General features: G+C 41.6%; 1 protein-coding gene across 9 annotated transcripts in view; it reads right to left on the bottom strand.

Annotated features, from left to right (window-relative positions):
• Window positions 1–18,441, bottom strand: part of ARID1B (AT-rich interaction domain 1B) — a 337,378-nt gene that overhangs the window by 89,854 nt on the left and 229,083 nt on the right. For all 9 annotated transcript variants that reach the window (XM_064447082.1, XM_064447088.1, XM_064447085.1 and 6 more), the window contains one exon: window positions 11,792–12,035. In XM_064447082.1, the coding sequence (XP_064303152.1) occupies window positions 11,792–12,035 (244 nt within the window). The remainder of the gene's footprint in view (window positions 1–11,791; window positions 12,036–18,441) is intronic.

Raw genomic sequence — 18,441 nt, 5'->3', positions numbered from 1 at the left:
AGAACAGTTGCCAGTGTGACATGACAGGAGGTTGAAAAAGTGCGTTTTATTTAGCATGGCAAAAACTAAAGCTGTGATTTTGTGACTTCTTTTAAAAAATATATTTGCAGATAAATATCAGGGAGGAAAAAGAGCATAACATTAAGGATTATAATCAAACCATTACTGGAATGTGAAACAACTTCCTTTTAGGAGTAATGAGTTCAAGGAAACCTAGTGATTAAGATGAAATCTGATAAAATAATGGGATTGTATCACACAGTCGATGTGACAGTAAAGGCTCACAGGCCAGAAGGGACGTTCTCGGTCCTGGATCCCTATATCAGAAATGAAAGATCGTAAATAGGCTTCTATATGGGATTGTTTTAAATGAGCTTTTCAGGAAATTGGAAGTGAGGTGCAAATGACCTCAAAGGAAAGAAATTTTTCTACGGGTAGCATAAAGGGAAACTGGTCATGTGGTTTGTGTTATCTCTTTCATCTTACAAAGCCTACGACCTCTTAAGAATGAAGATTATTTTCTTCCTTAATTTATGCATTGTAGCTAAGCTTCCTGTTGTATCAACAGTATTTTAAAAATGACTTATTCATCTGACCAAAAAGCAAGGGTTGCCTGCATATCCCTCCAAATTAAGACATGCATAATATTAAAACATTCCTTGTATCTACATTCTAACCTGGGAACAGGTGCTTTAAAAAGCCAGTGACATGAGTACCCTTTCAGACACAGCAGCCGTGGCCCCGCTGAACCACTCTGGGGAGGATATGCAGAGTCAAGCGCACTTGAACCAAGCTGCCTGGCTCTGCTCAGCACCATGCTGCAGCTAACAACCCCTTGCTAGCAAAAGCATCCCTGGTAATCCACTGCTGCCTGCTCACTGAGACGACTTCCGCCTCTCCAACCTGGTAGCTCAGGAGCAACCCCAGAGCCCTCCCGCCGTGGGGTGCTTTTGGTGGCTGGCTGCGTGGCTTGCTGGAGGTGAGATCGCAAGCAGCTGATTTGTTCCGCTGCAGCAACACAAAGCATCTGTACACATGAAGATTACCAACTTGAGCCAGACTTACGGATGCTCCATATTACAAAAAGTTATCAAGATTGTTGTTGGGCCTGGCCCTGATTTTCCGTATTACCTCTTAAAACAAAGGCATCATGCTCCAAAGGCACAAGATGCCCTAACATACAAGAGTATCGCTCCCAATCCATGTAAAATCAACAAGAGGTAAAAACCCACTTCTCATGAAAGTATATAATTCTCAGACTACTAATCCTTGAAAGTTACACTCCATCCTCTTTTTCATATTTATGCTACATTTACCATATCAAGGACTGGGTTGTGAGCAAGTTCCAGAGATGTCACTGTAACCTCAGTACTAAATTGCCCTCAAATGTCCATTAAAAAATGCAACACTGAGCTAAGGTGGCGTGCAGAATTCTAGCTCTTTTTCCGCATACATGCAATAGCATAAACATCTTAATTTCATGACCAGAAGCTACTCGTTTTACATGATATAACATTTAATTCAAAGCAAAGTTGACACTGACAGGATGAGGTAGCTATTCAATATTTTGTCTCAGCCTCATTATTCAGCGCGTAGTCCCAAGGTATTACTTATGGAACACCATCCAAATGTCACCCTCACTACAGAATAATTCATTATATTATGGACTTTCTGAAAAAAAAAAAGAATTAAGTAGCTGAAACTGGGGTCTGCCAAATCAGACATCCAAGTTTTATTCCCAGGGTGTGTAACCTCTGAGTAAGGTATAAAGACTTTTAACAAATACTCAGACACATAAAGTGAAGTAACTCTTAGCACTGCCTAAACTGACAATGGGCTGAGTGGCAAGGGGCAGGAGAGCAAACACATTGCTCCCCCAAGGCCAAAGCTCACTTTGCTGAGGAAGGGAAGGGAGAGCAGCAAGAGGGTCTGTTTCATCCACACCCCATCCAGAAGTCACCTCTGCGTTTGGACTGAAGTGAAGCACCACAGCATTTTTTTCCTGAGATTTTGGCAACAAGCCCAAAGCAAGCTGTCAATGGAAATCTTCAAAAGGCTGTGATTCACCCGAATAATGAATGGATTTCCAGTAGGCCACAGCAAGTACCTGTCTGCCTGAGGCCTATTCCTCTCCAACAAATTTCAAAATCCTGCTGCAAACCAGGAAGGCACTAGAGCTCCTCAAAATTAAGGATGCATCATTTATTTAATTATATAAGCAAAGGCATAAGTCGGTCTAAATCTAGGGATCACTGCTTCTCTATCCTCAATAACACCCACCCCAGGCCTGCAATTTCACTTTAGAGTTATGAGAAGTTTCATTTCGGGGGATCAAATTCTTTCTGCTTCCACCTCTGCCTAACTCCATGTTCATTTAATGCATTATTTCCATTAAGCTGGGTAGAGTTCCCAGCCCAGGGTATTTCTGCTGGAGGCTGATCCAGAATGGCGCAGCCCAGGATAGCAACCAGTTAAATCTTTTCTAATCCCTGCATTCAGAAATGGTGGTTCACAGCGGCTGGCATGCAGGAACTGAATAGAGCAGGCAAGCTCGTGTTTCTCTCACCAGGCCAAATTAATAAAAACAAAACCTGATTTCTCCTTCTCGTTTTCCTATTCTTCCTGCTCCCCAATATTTTTCCTCTTTCAAACAATTTTTTTTTTCCTTCTGTTTGAGAAGCTTAATGTTTGGCTGCCTTCTGAAGGAACGGGCACAGTGACAGATGAAAGGCCGTATTCATCGCCTAATTCAGAATAGGGAAAAACCGACTGCTGTGCATTTAAGATTCTAACAACCTTGCAATTTTGTATAGCCGTTTTCCCCAACCCGTTCTTTTGAAGAAATCTGCTTTTATTCTGTTAATAACTAACCACAGTTGCAGCAGCATGGATCCGATTAGCAGTTCTTGCGCTACAAAGGAGGGGGGGGAGGGCTGTGAACAGGGTTGCCAATTTGTCCACCTGGGTCCCCAGGAGAAAGATTAGATGAGGCGCTTGCTCCTTTCTTCCCCACTCGCTCACTGCTCTGCACTAGACAGACCTCTTCAAAGCTCAGCCACTGACTTAATTTTTTTTTTCCCTCTAAAGGCTCATTTAACCGCCCCTCCACGTTTTGCACTCTGTGTCACCATGTCCCTCCAAAGTGATGGCGTGAATTGGGATGAGAGGGGTTGGGAGAGGCGGTGGCTGCAGCTTGCCCAGCGCTTTCCCTCACACCTCTATGGGGCCTCTGAACTGCTTTTAGATTTCGTAAATTATATTTTCTTGAATTTGTGCAAACCACTGGAAAAAAGTGTCTATGTTCTTTAGGGAATGATCCAAACCCTGTAATCGTACCATATCTTTTTACTCTGTCCTTTCAAGCCTTTCGTAAAAATGACAGTTTTACTTGCATTTATACTGAAGTAGAAGATTGCAAAGGGTTGCATGGATTAAGTCATTCGTAACTATTTGGGACACGACATTACATGTTTGTTAATGCAAAAAGCATATGCTTCAGCTAAAGAAAAAACATTCTCAATTTCTTTATAAATGTCAATCAACCAGAATATAAAATTGTAATTGATGCAAGTGCTACGTATCTAGAAGCTCCTAACAAAGGACAGGGTAGTATTTCTTCCTTATATTTGGCTCATTTCTTCCTTCCAGAATTGAAACCTACCCTGCCATACACCTGAAACTTAAAACTTCAGAATTCCATTTAGGGTGTTAAACCAAGTTCCAAAAGGAAGAATTTTTCATTATCAATGCTCATTCTCTAGATGGCATTTGTAACTACGAGGAGTTCCTCTAAGCTGTTCCTCATTGTGTCTACTGGTTTTCAGAGCCAGAGAAGTACAACAAATGTAGCAGACATACACTTCTAGTATTTGCCACCTAATAAAAAACTTAACTCCTAATTTTAACATTACTAAATTCTAACAAAACCACATGTAAACTTTCATTTATAACATTTGTGGTGTGAAAACAGGCAAGATACCAAAGAAAGGGTGACTGTGAACTGAAATTGCTGTTTCTTATCCGTATTTTTTTTTTCCCTTGATACAGCTACTTGTAAGAATTGCTCAGAATAAATATTCATCTACAGGCAGGATTAACTCAAAAGACCAGCAGCGACAGAGTTTCACTCCTCCCGACTCTCTCAAGTTCAGGCAAGCAGGTGGAAACTGGAGCAGCGCCGATATATGGCAATGAACTATTTTGCTAGTCCTGTCTGCTACTTCTCATACGAGTCCATTGCCTGTGATTAATGGGTGTTTTAGTAGCAAAACGTATGTGCCCTCATTACTACTATCCTCAGAAGGAACGAACTCTTAGATAATCTAGTTTTTCTTATTGCGTTATATTGCATATTACACAGCCCTGGTCTCAACGGTTCTCAGGGACAAGGTAGAAAAGTGCAAGCTGAATGCATAAAGGATAAAAGCACCTTGAGGCAAACCCGCTTCCAACAACCATTTGGTGGGTCTGATCTTCCCGAAGACAAGATCTATCATGCCATATTTCATTTCGCTCGACAACGATAAGCTCCAAAGACCGGTGCAAAAGCGGCGCAATTCTTCATGTATTTTTAATCAACAGAACTTTCATCCGGCGAGCTCCCTCCGCAAGGTCACACACACCACGCGTGGCCACGTGCCTCTCATTCAGTTTGCAAACGCCAACTTCTAAGTCAGCTTCTGTTTGGAAGGGGGAGTATCAAGATTAGCAACCCCTGGTTATATCATTTATAAACATGCAGATGTGGATTATTAAAGATTAATGCATTTTGGGATTGGTGTCGGCATTCCGTTTGTCTCACGCCAAAACCAATTCTGTTCTTCATTAGTCAACGACAACCCACATCACCCTGTTGTGGAAGAGAAATCAAAGGTGCAAGCGTGAATTGAGGATAAGTGATGAAACTGATTACTAAGAAACTTAACGGCTGTAATCAATCAACACATCACAATAATTTGAGTCCACTGTTATCTGAAGATGGGGAACAAACAGAAAAGCTCTCCGCTGGAGTGAGTTGTTCTTTTGTGTTTGTTTTCTAAAAACCCACTTTGCAACTTGACTTCCACATCTATCTACGGAGCGACGCTGTCAAACGGCCGTTCAAATCTTTCAAGCCACAGCTCAACCTGCATGAATTCTGTCCCTAAGAAAGAGAGAGAATATCTTGGTTTTCATTAATTTTTAAGAAAATTATTATCTGGAGGTAGTGAAAATGTTCTGCTTTTGAGGCTAAATGGCTATTTTCTAGCTGGCCCAGAATTAATTCAAGCCATATTTGCAACTGTTCACGTTCCTTCTTCTAAGGAGAGACATACTATGTATCTGTCTAGTCAAGTCTGACACTAACTATGAAGCATGGAGGCCGCTTTAAATATCTCTAATGACAGTGATACACAGTCCACTGAAAAACTGAAAACTGCAACAGCCTATCCCATCACAGGAACCGAACCCCTTACGACATTTAGGCACTATTTTGTCTAGGTATAGCCACCATCTGTCAACAAGAACAAAAACATACTGACGGAAATGTGAGAGACTTTCCCCATTTGCTCATCAATCACTGCTTAATATCGCAAAGGAAGAGGGAGCGAAAGACAACCTTTTAATTTATGATAATTCGCAAATTAATGCCCTATTTGGCAACACAAGAAGGAAAGAGAATCTATGTTTGTGTAGCCAAATAATGACAGAATTAAAAAACCCAAACATTCAAAACCAAATATTAAATTTCTTGACAAAAAACAAGTATTAAATTTCTTGACAAAAATGTAAGTGGGTTAAGCAAAAAAAGTTAGAAACGCACAGGTTGATGGTTAAATGTAAACAATAATTGCCCAAGGATAGCCTTAACGTATACACCTAAAACTAACAACAAACATACCTGTCAAATCTTGGCGGCTGTGGTTAAGTATATTTGAATTTTGTTACGTGAACCAGAGCACATGCATTATTATGCAAAGATTTTAATTGGATTTCAACAGCCGACATACTCTAGGTGGATTTGTACCGGCACGGGGCTACTAATGACTCAGGAATCTACAAGCTTTGGCCTACCATACACGTGCACAGCAGCCGCTGCCCTGCCGCGCCGGCCCTTTGGCAATTGCCGAGGTGCTGCAAACGGGCCTGGCAGGAATCAGCAAAGACAAACCACGTATGGGGCACAGCACAGCTATGGGGATGTGAGCGCTACTGATCTGGTCACCTGGGGGAGCTTTACATGAAGCCTTTGTAGGGAGCTGGACGACCCTCAGTGCCATGCTCCCCGGACCCCGCGGGATGTTCAGCCCATGGGGCAGAAATGTTCGTCACTGGCTTACACAGCAACTAAACATCAAAACTGAAATATGTGACTGTGAAATATAAAAACTGATAAACCAGATATTAAGCAACTGAAAACACTTAAAACTTGAGTTTTTGGGTTTGAACCCAAGAACTACCCTGAAAAACATAACTACCCAGGGCATGCTGGTTTTGCTGATGTATTGTTTTTCTGTCTGATGCTTCACTTAAAGCTGATGAAAAACAGCAGGTTGATGGTGCCAGAATATGAAACCCTCTGTCATCAGGAAAACCTAACAAGAGGAACGCAAGCAGCGTGCCTCTGTCTCCTTTCGTCTCCTGCACCTGTTCTGGAACGACCACCTCTGCAGAGAAGGACGCCTCCCCGATCTCTCCAGCCAGACTGCGAGTATGACAGCAGTTTTGATAGTGCCTTTTGTAGCACGCGCTCTTCTCAAGAAACTAGATTAAGACCATCTAGATTTTTCATGAAGCCTTGAGACAACAGATTATTCATCAGTTGTGACCCGGGCTGAATTCTAATAGGTATCACAGGTTAGATGCTCCATAAGCTAGAAGCAATGCCTCGAGCTAGAGTGCCTTACAATTTGCTTATTTTTCCTCATCAAAAGACAGAAAAACTCTAAATGCTGTTCAAACCCTTCAGAAGAAAGGGTTTTTTTAACTACTGCTATGTGAAACATTCACGTATTTCATTTGTAAGCATTCTAGATTTGCAAAACTGCTGAATAGATGTTTTGTGCACTAGCAGTGATTAAGAACATAGCTACGTCAATGGCATTTTGTGTTTTGGTTTTTTTTCTGGTCCGGATGCCAATGAACAGCATGCATCTTCCTTGCAACAAGCTGTTGCAAGATTTTTGCCTCCGGAGAAGCCAAGGGAGAAATATTGATAGATGTGTTAAAATAATCTTTCTAGACAGGGGGGTCATGTCCATTTTACAAGGATATAATCCCCTTTCTTGCTTTCCAATTATTTTAGAGTATCTGTAAAACTTCAACAAAAACTATAGTACGACAAATCCACTTTCGCAAGGTAGTCTTCTCTCCCTCAAATAATGTTTGAAATTATGTCATGTAACATACCAGTAGTGGTGGAAAAGCTCAATCCCGAACAAATGATTTTTCCAAATTTGTGCTTAAAACAAGATCCGTCCAATCGGCTTGTTTTACTGCAGCCACTTCTGGAAGGAGTTCAACTCTTAGACTTCTCCTTTTATAAGGCATGAAAGAAAGCATCACTCCTATTCAGATCTTTGCATTAAAACGTCCTTTTGGACTATGACAGACTATTGCTCACTTTTTTCTTTTCTCAGCATTTTGGTCACTCTAGTCTATCCACACACTGACTAACAGGCGCACCAAGGCAAGATTTCCTGTTACAGCTCTCTGGGCATCCCATTGCTCTCTTGCTCCTTTTTTGCCTGGAGTGCTAGCTATAATTCTGTAATTCTAATGGGTCCTGGACTTCCAGCTAGCTAGCTGATCAATACAGGAGGGAAAGACCTCCAGTTTGCAGAGAATAGAGTTGGTCACTGAATGGAACACATCTATTGACTCATATAATTATAAGAATTAAAAATTTGGAGTCTTTTTCATCAGAGGAGGGTGCTGACCACTGGTTAGCATAAATTAAGATGACCGGCAAAAACAACATTCCTAAGTGAGAATACCACACATGGATTTCTTCTTGAAAATTATAACTCCAGCTGAATTCAAGCTCCTTGGTGAAAGGAGACATCAATACAATTGTAATAAAAACAACAGCGCAGTTGATGCTTAACAGAGCAAAAATAACTTGTTTGTTCAGAACGTAAATGTAACATGTATTAAAAATGCAAGTCAAAATACTGATCTATATGAAAAAAATACTTTTACGTATTTGTAAAGACAGCATTTGCTATTCATTATTAGTACAGTGTACCTCTCTCTTCTATACAGATAAAAATTGCTGCAGAGGTTTAAAAATAATAGACTCTATTAACGTGTACAAAATCTGCTTGTCCATGATGGGTTAAGGGATTCCTGGCCTATCAGCAATCTTCCACAGAACTCTTAATATTAAAAATTTTTGCTGCTTACACCGCAAGGGAGAAAAAGCTGACAAAAGCCTTTGGCCACTGAGATCAAAATTGGGGATTGGGGGGAGAAAGGGGAGTTTAGCTTATTTACATTTTTGCTTTGTTAGTAAACTGGAATGGTTGGAGCAGGAGGGAAAGGAAAAAAAAAAAGGAGAGAAAAGTGAAATTAACAGCCACTAAATCCTCTGGCAACAGCAGTGCATTTTGATGATGTGCTGCGTCAGCTTCCACTAATGGTTTAGGGTTGAATCAGGCACAGTTCAAGACCCAAAGCAGTGCAGGGCATCACATCTCATTCTTTGGAAGAACACCTACCCTAATTATGAAGATGGCTACAAAATAAAGAGATCAGGATTCCTAGCAAAGCAGAATAACGATCTACTTAACAGGAAATCAGAATGCCATTTTGAATCCCTAAAAATCATAAAATAGCAGGACTTCAGTCCTGTAATGAACGTGCATCTGAATGAGAAGCGTTACCATTTTGAGGGAAAACTATTTCTGAACAAAACCCATCAAAGTTCCTTTTTCTGCTCTTAGGGGTTAATCTCCCTGGTCTATTCCAGTAATGAGAATGGAAACAAAGGCTGTGTAAGTGTGTGCCGCTTACCACACAAAATATCTGTCCAGTATTTCAGCGAGCACAGGAAGGAAATGCCCACTGAGCTAGGGACGTGCCAATGTCAGTGCTGCCTGTGCCAGCCTATTCCCGTGAAATTCGCGGCGTGCGGCAGAAAGCAACATGGGGCGGCAGGCTTGTGGTGGGGTGGGGAGACAGCTTAAACAGGCAGTAGAAGAGAATCAGCCGTTTGGGAGGTTTAATAGGGGGTTATTTGTTTGTCTGCCCTTTTGATGTTGAATTAGTCTTCAATTTTGTTGCAAGGAAGGAGGCATTGGGAAAAGGATGCTTCTCTTCCAGTAAACCCTGGGAAAACGACACCTTTATTTTAATGGCCTTCCCACCAAGAACCCCCTGCAACATTTTGGCTTTCCCTAGCCATAGCTATCAGCAACACAACAGCTGCTCATTTTACAATGACTTGCTGGAGAGAGAATGATTGAAAGAGCCAATCTATGTCACATGGAGAAGCTGTGGCACAACATCGCAGGAGGTAATAGGAGAGGAATGAGGTCAGAACAAACAAGGGTAGGGTGAGAACAGAGAGGAAAATAGCAGCGAACAAAATTATTAAAGGCGAGACGCTGTACTACACAATCTATGTTTAAAAACGGCCACAACCTGAACGCTGTGAACAGCCACAGAAATGCAAACCAGCTCTGTATTACTTTTTCACAGGGTCTCGCGAATATGGCTGATGAAAAAAAGCTACCAATGTCCTAGTAATGAAGCACAACGGTGGGAATACACTTAGGTGAAAGCACAGTCTAATTCATACGGCTCGAAAGCCCCAGCACCCAGCAGCGTCCCACTAGTCGCAGGGTTTTAAATAGCAGCCTTGCTCATGTCATTTTGTAGCTTGAGAAACGCAGCAGCAACAGCAGCAGCGGCAGCAACGCTACCGCAGCTGCCCGGCCGCCCTCCGGAGAGCGCTGCATTAGCTCACGCCTGGGAGTTCACCTTTAGCAAAAGAGCTGCAGAGACCAGGAGCTCGCCCACGCCGGGGAAACAGCGGCGGGCAGCTTTGATTTAGCGCCATTCATAAAAATCCTTCCTGAGGAAGAGTTGCTTTTGTGTTACTGCAGCAGACCAGAAAACCACCATGCAAAATGGTGGCACAGTTTGTATGAGCGGCAATACTTTTCACTAGGCCAGTCACAAAAATGAGCTTTTGGGCTCAACTGAAGTGATGAAGGAACTCTGACCCTGACCTTTGGGCCCACACCCCTTTTATTTTTACCCCACAGGGATCAATTCGTTTCATAAAATTTACTACTTTCCCCTACACACTGTCCTGTTCCCATCTCTACCTATCATGGCTACAATAAAGCTGTTTTCAACATCACAACGTTCTTTCCCTATTCAGCAATCGGGCTGCTAAAACGCCAATCCATTTACCTGCCTGAATCTGACTGTGGGAAAATGTAACCTTTCCAGCTAGGTGGACTATGGCTTCACTGAACAGGGACGGGCTTCTGTGCCACGTACTGGGGAATACGCTGCAAATACAAAGCTACCATACTGCATATAATGCAAATACTCTGGTCCTGTCACTGTCTCCACTATTCCTGCCCCACCTGAGTATGTGCTGCCGGTCAGAGCGGCTGGAGAGGGAAGAAATAACTGCAGGGCACACATGCAGCGTCAGGGCTTGAGACACTTGGGCCACGTTTAGTATGCAACTTTCCTGCGTGCATTGAGCTTACTCCCCTTTGCATATCTAGTTTAACCTCTGTATACAAACAGTGCATTTTACAAACGTACATTTTATACGGATACCTTTGTACTGAATACCAAAACACACGCTACTCACTGAATTTTAACCTGCAATTGGTTTACAGCACATCTAATGAAATGGCATCGCTACTCTTGTTTCTTTTAACTGAGCTCCATGCTGATTTTTTCATGGTTTTGTCAGAAACTGATTTATCCCCAGAGTAAAGTCAGTACTCTCCTACTCTCAGGAATTCCCCTAGTATTCAAAATGTCAGAAAATAATAAAAAACTTGAGCATCAGAAAGAGAATAAACATCTTAAATACTAAATACACATTGCTGCCTGACCCCCTGGAAGTAATGTGCCAGATGGGTGGGGACAAGGTAAGAACTGGAATTAATGCATGCCTGTTTTTCTCTTCTGGGTATCTGAACAGATTTGTACAAATTTCAGAATGTACATGAATGACGGTGTGTCATACTCTATGTGGAGCAAGACAGCGAGTGAATGGCAAACATGCCACTGGTGTTCCAGTTATTATTGGTGGGGCTGGATTCCTAGTAACTTCTTGACCTTTGCAAATATTAAGAAATATCTCATATAATATTCTGTACTCGTGTCCAAAATTACATTATCACAACACAGGGTTGGAAAATCTCTGCGTCATCCTGCGGGTCTGAAACCACCATATGAGTCCAACAGCCAAACCAACAAAAATACAGAGTAAAAACAAAAAAAGGGGCCCTGTAAATAACAGAGAAAAAAATGTGACAGACAGATGACGCACAAACCACATACAAAAATCATCATCAAGTATTCGCACTGGTAGATGATGAAGACATTTATCAAACACATATGTGGAGTCAAGTTCAGAATTTTGAGCCCTCCGAGGGCTTGGCAGCTGAAATTTAGGTGGAATTTACCCCTGCTTTAAGTACGCATTTTTTGCAGAAAAAGGACCTGAAAATGCAGGATTCTCAGAAAATACATCAATTTGGAATACTGGAGTGTTTGTTCATGTCTTTAACAAACTTGTCTGTTGGTTTAATTCTGTTTGTTGGAACAAACTTACCTGGAATACTTGCTGGAGAAATGGGACCAGATCTTGACTGGTTGCTTCCAACAGGAGAGCCTACAGGGGAAGGCGATGGGCCCCCGGGGATGCCAGAGAGATGTGGAGAAGCATGAGGGGAGAACGGAGACTGTGCAGGGTTGCTCTGCTCCCCTTGGCTGCTCGTAGAGCCTGACGCACTAACGGCTGAGCTCAGGGTTGCTTCGGTTCCAGTCGGCAAGTCGTCAATGGATCCAGATAAATCCTGAGGAAAAAGGAAAAAGAACGTAAGTAGTCATATGAACTAATACTCAGGCCACAGGCTTAAGAGCTGGCATGGCGACCAGGTCCATTTGTTTACTTATTGCAGCAGATAACTGAGAGGTTGTCTTTGATGTTGGTTCATGTAGTTAAATGATGACAGAAAACGAGGATAGTATGTACAGTTCTCCACTTAATCTCTAATTCTTTTGAGAAAAAGAACAAGCAAGGGCAACAAATGAATTGGAACCAAATTCACTCAACATTGAATTTAACCTTTTCCATCTGGATTAAGCTTTCAAAATTAATCCCACAAATTCTGCCTGAGCATACTAAAACTAATGAAAATGATACATCAGTTTCACTTTCACACAGTATTTCATTTTGGGGTTTGCTACTATTACAATCACAGCTTATACACTTTGCTCTTTAAACCATCACCAAAATGAGAGAAGAAGGGTGTAAAATCTGCAGCCCTTCCAACACTTGCATGCAGCTCCTTCACCTTGCAGAAGAGACACAAGAAGAGGCCCTGCCCTCAGCAGCAGCACAGGACCTGCTGGCCATGTAGGAGCAAGGAAGGCTGCTTCTCTATTTCCACCAAATACCATCATACAACTCTCAGTTGCTTTTCAATTTCATTTGAATACACTGCTAAACAGTTGTTCCATTTCAGTTCGTAACTGCTGTGTTTTCAATGCGAAATTTAACTATCAGGAAAAATGTTCATTCCTAAGCACCACAGAAGAATCTCATACAAACTGAAAAGCACAAAGGTAGCTGTGCTTCCATGACTATCGGCAAGGCACAAGTTAAGGAGCACGTTATTATTTCTATTAGCGAATTAAGGCACAAACAAGAGACGGAGAGCTACCTCACACATAAAACAGGCCATTAAATGACCTCTGAGGCTTCCAGTAACTGGGACGGCAGTGTGTGTTACTTTGGCTGATACTGACGTCACTTGTCTGGCTCATGGAAGTGGTTGCACTGAAGACAACAGGACCGGCCATCCAAGTAGCACAAAAAGAATTGGGCTCTGCCTGAGCAAAGAGCTCAGGAAGCAAAGCCTTACTGCTGCCTGATTTTCATAACAAACAAGTTACAGAACTTGGATGAAATGCTAAGTGGTGTATTTGGAGTAAGAGCCCTGCCCGATGCTGACAACCTCCGTTAGGAGGGAGGCTCACAGCCAGTCTCCCCTAACAGACAGACACAGTCAGTCTTCCAAGGCATGGCAAGAACAGGATTAACAATTTAAACACCAATAACGTTCACTAGAAGCCACCTAGAATGCTACATGTTATTCCTCCTTGTGCATAAAGGTAGTAAATACAACCCCACCCAGCTTAGCTCTCTGCAGGACACCTCGCAGACCCTATTTCCAATGAACTTCCACAAATACTTCACCACAGGTTAGTTTTGTTTTTTCTGACCAGCACAATATTGTACGTGTATTTTATTACGCATATGAAAAGCAAAGATTAAGTTTGAAACATCAATCTATGTGTGGGCTCTGCATTCACTCAAGAACAGACTTCCAAATCCCTACAAATGCAAATTTAATTGTGACATGAGCAATAAACTATTTCTATTGTTTCTTTTTCTAAACTATTAACTGTAGAAAGTGTAAACAAGAAATAACACCATTTGATACTGTATAGAGCAACGCTAGAGATTTTTCACAGTAGAATGTATTTGGCAAACAGGTAAGCAATTACTTCTTTTCTATTCATAATATGGTATTCTTCTAAACGGAATCAAATCACTGCTGTTGTGATGTGTAACAAATGCTGCAGGAAGTGCTGATAAAACAAATGCTGCTGAATGGCATATAGTGAACCCCTGAAAACCAAATGTAGCAGAATAGAGCCCATTCTAAAGGAATATGAATTCTGCATAAAAACCCAGATAGGCACCCAACTGATAGAAGATACAGAAAACACAGGGTTTTACATTTAGAATAACAAAGGTTTTAAAAGGGTGTGTGGATTAAAGCTTCAATTTGTTTTGGCAAGCCATGGAATACTTGAAAAAACAAACATGCCAAAATCACAAAAAGCCATGAAGCAGCTAGCGCTATCCGTGATGAAATTATCTGTTGTTCAGAGACCAAGGCAAAACCTGACCGCTTCCTACAGCATCTTCCCGGCTTGCCGAGCGTGCGCGTGGGGAAAAGTTGGGGATAGGAATGAAGTTCACTTTTCCCACCAGGTCGCATCTGACTTCTCCAGCCTCCTGTGGGGGTGGAGTGACTGAGAGTCCCAGGCATTTCCTCAAGTGCCTGCCCTTCAGGGATTTCCTCACCAACCTGATGCAACTCCTTCGCAGAAGCGGAAAAGAAAGAGGAAAGCTTGCATGATGCCAGTCTATTTAAAGAGCGAAGCCACACCACCCTCCCCCGGTACACGCAGAAGGCAGCAGCCAGGCGGGCTCAGCACACCCTAATGCCTTGTGCTCCCCACGCTCGCTCAGCGTAAGCACTAGGGACTTCCTCCCTGGGCCTGGGAAATTCGCAATCAACTCATCTGCTGGGGACACAACGGTAGCATTCATTCGTCAGAGCCATCAAGAAAGCTGATAATGAGGTTGCTCTCAGGATGACCCGAAAGGCTGTTGCCTATCTAGATGCCTGGGCTGTGCTCCACAACCTACACCTTTACCTTGCGTTACAGCAGACTAAAATAAGAAATATCAGCCGTTCTGTGCAGGGTGGTTTGCAGATCATTACTTTGTATTTTTTTGTTAACCTACACTTTGTGGCCTTACCTAGTCTTCTAAAGTAGAAAGCCTGAGTAAGTGAGCAACTGGGAAACTTCCAGCATACAAAGGTTTTAGAAACACCTCTGTTATCCACAAAAGCTAATTGGGAAATTAAAGAGAAGGAGAAGAAAGACTTTATGTGAAGCACCTGGACAGAAAGAGCAGAAGTCGACTTACTGTTCTCCTATTATCAGTATTTTAATGCTTGCTTTTACCTCGGTTTAAAAGAACAGTAATGAAGTCATGTGCAATTTCCACATCACAAACATTTATTTATAGATAAAATACTGTACATGTACACATTATATACATAAATTACATGGATATACTTGCATTTACTTAGCATATCCATATGTAAAGCTATTAAAAAGCCTACTAATAAGAGAAATTCACAGTGGTTTAAGCATACAGCCTAGTTAACAAAGAAGCTCTGTAACTAATACTCCTCTAGAGGACAATTTAGTCAGCAGGGCACCAACTCTATTCTTCTTTTATAAGTACTATCAGATCTATGATGCCTGTAAAGAACAGAGAGACCTTACTTACTGCATCTCATTCAAACCAAGGCACCTTCAAGCTACAGTGCTTCCATTTATCTTGTTGGAAAGTTGGCAGGTTAGGTAATTGCTGGGATTCTTTTAAGGGGCTGAAGTCCCCATACCCTAAGGCATGCCTTAAATTTTGCCTCTTTTCAGAGGCTTTTTCTGGAAAGCGCTTGTTTCTCCCAGTAAAATGTAGCAAGTCTGGAATTACCAGAAATCTCTTGCTTCTTGTAGATCTGTTTCTTGCGGAGTAATATTGTTATTCTTGTCTATGGTACTGGTATGACTATATTTTCAAACGTGGCACCAAATCTAAGAAAAAAATGAAGGACAAAATAATTTTTCCCCCCGTCACAAATCCATATTACAGTTCTGTATTCTCTATGTCAGCTTTACATCCTGTATAATTCAGGACATCCCAGCCAGCTTTCAAAGTTCATTTCTAGATAATACCTTGATTACAAACTGAAATGTGCCTACACAGGATTTATCTCTTTTAGCAAAGCGTTTTTTCTCCAACTATCTTCACTTCTAGTCTCACCTTCCACCCATGCACAACCTTTATTCTTGTCCCTCTGACAAGTACAAGAGCTAAAATGAACAGGATCACATTGTGCTTGGGATTATAATGTTATGCCTTCCTGGTGGTATGATCTTATCAGACTGACAGGAGAGACACTCTTGAAACAGCACACCAATTTACCATTGCAACGCGGCCAGCAAGGGCTAGAAGGAAGCAAACTGCTTATACAGAGCCAGGAAACCCAAAGTTACCTACAAAGAGAGCACAAGAAAAAAACCCATACAAACACCCATATATAATATAATGATGCTAACTTACTCAAGGAATATACCTAGATCCAATAAACAGCAGAGAGGAGACTACAGTGACTCCATAATACCACCACAATTTTACACACAGAGTGTGACAGGATTAGAGCATTCACCACAGAGCAAAAATTTACACTGCAAACACTTCACACAGTTGGTTTTGCTCAAGAGTGTCTCAGCAGACATAAACCAAGATTTTACTACAGGGATCCCTTGCTAAATACCTGCAGCTGAAAAATGATGAGCACCTTCTCTGAAATCATTAAAAAGGGAAAGCATGGAGCACCTTGCTAACTGAGCTCCTACGCTGCTAAATTACACCCTAAATTCACTGACATGTTACTGTAGTTTGGGGTTCTCTTGCAGGGATCATGTGGAGCATATAAAACCTGGCATTTGTTTAAATTTCCCAACTATTGCCTACTGGTTCCTTTACTCTCAGGGAGTAGAAGAGAAGCAGAGGTATTCTGTAGATATTAAAATTAACGACACACAAAACCTCCCGGTCTCCAAGAAGCTGAAAACCCCGGACCCTACCCTACCACCCATTTTGCTAGCATGAACCCCAGTGCTACATCTAGGGAACTGCAGCAACCAACTGTCTGTAGGATCAAAGCCCTGCTCACTCCATTCAGGCCGTCCTGCTGTATTATTAGGATGGAGGATGGTGCTGCTCAAAAGACAGGATCCTGCATGAAATATCCATCTCCTTAACATGAATCACCACTTTAGAAGTAAAATTATATATACACACAAACATATTTTACATGTAAGTATGTAAATACATATTCAAGCAGACATACACTCTGCTATTGTTTTGGAGCCATGGGGGATTATGAACAATATGCTCTGTAATTGAGATTAACTTTGAACAAATGATTTGGCTGACAAACACACATACACACACAAAAGGAAAACCCACAATAGCTCTGTTTAAATTTCAAGATATTTGTAAGACCTCTTTTCATCACAAAGCAGCCTATAATAGCATGTTTCAAGAAGTCTTCCAAAGGCCCTGCTGGTCACATTGTCGAGGCAGCGAGCGAGCTAACAGCCTCCCATCGCCTGTGCAACCAGAAAAACACAGGGGGCACAGCAACGATGGGGACCACGAGGAAAATCCTTACATTTTCAAAGGCTGCTATCCCCTACACGAGCATCTTCCTTCAACACCAGCTGCAATGCAACCCTTAACTAAGCACACCAAACACACATACCTAACGCACATCCTTAAAAAATTATTCCTTAACAGGAGACAGCCAGGCTGCCGTTACATTTTTGCCAAAGTGCCTTTTACACCCCTTACTGAAATTAATTTGAGGACAGAGAACAAGGTTCATTCCCTCAATCTTGTTAATTTAAGGTTTGGAGAAGGAAAAGTAGAGAACATCACTTTCATTTCAAACATCTCCTTGAGGAAAAAGCTCAATTTTTATTGATGGGCACAACCCTACCTCAGAACATGCTATTCTGTATGGAGAGGGTTTGTTTCATACTAAAAACTTACTTGCAAGACAAACCCAAGCTTTGACAATATTTGGGTAGGAGTACTTTCACGGCACTTGTCTGTCATTCTTACTTTATTCCACTTACTAGATGTTTTAGTGTTTTCAACCAAATTTTTAACTTCAACCTCTATGTGGTAAACTATTCATGCGATATTCTAGATGAAGGAAATTCTAAGTGTATGATAAAAGCACTACCGTCTTACACTAAATTTAGTGACAAAGCACCACTTGCTGGGGAAATACATTCCCTTCATTTTGCAGACCTCACATGCTTCCCAAAATAACTCAGTTACTGAACTGTGTTGGAAGGTCTCTGATCAGCATCCAATACTTTCTCTGAGAAGTCATACAGGGAAGTCCCCAGGGATGCAAAGCCTTTTCCCCAAAAGCCCTATACTCACTCAAGCAACTGAGAAAAAGCGGAAGCGAAGAATGCAGTGCCAGTTCCCCGCCCACTGCCTTTTCAACCTATGGGATCCTAGAATTATATCAGTCTTCAAGAAATTATCTACAAAAAGCTAACTTAGAAAAACAGATTCAAGCCACAACTTACTATATAATTGCTAAGAAAATTACTGTTTTGGACAGTTCTCACTCGTAATTTGGATATGAAATTCATTCCCAGTCTTAAAAAATCCCCCTAATTGAAAGTGCACAGAAAACACTGTTTCTGGGAAAAGTGTTAGTCCCAATAAATAAATACTTGCTGAGAGTGGGGAAAGAGCAAAGAAGGCTTGCTTTTTTGTTTTTTTTAAACAGCCTCACT

This window comes from Phalacrocorax carbo, chromosome 3 (genome assembly GCF_963921805.1).
Source record: "Phalacrocorax carbo chromosome 3, bPhaCar2.1, whole genome shotgun sequence".
NCBI classification, from domain to species: domain Eukaryota; kingdom Metazoa; phylum Chordata; class Aves; order Suliformes; family Phalacrocoracidae; genus Phalacrocorax; species Phalacrocorax carbo.
The sequence above is the reverse complement of the archived record's forward strand: the minus strand, read 5'-3'. Positions and strand labels throughout refer to the sequence as shown.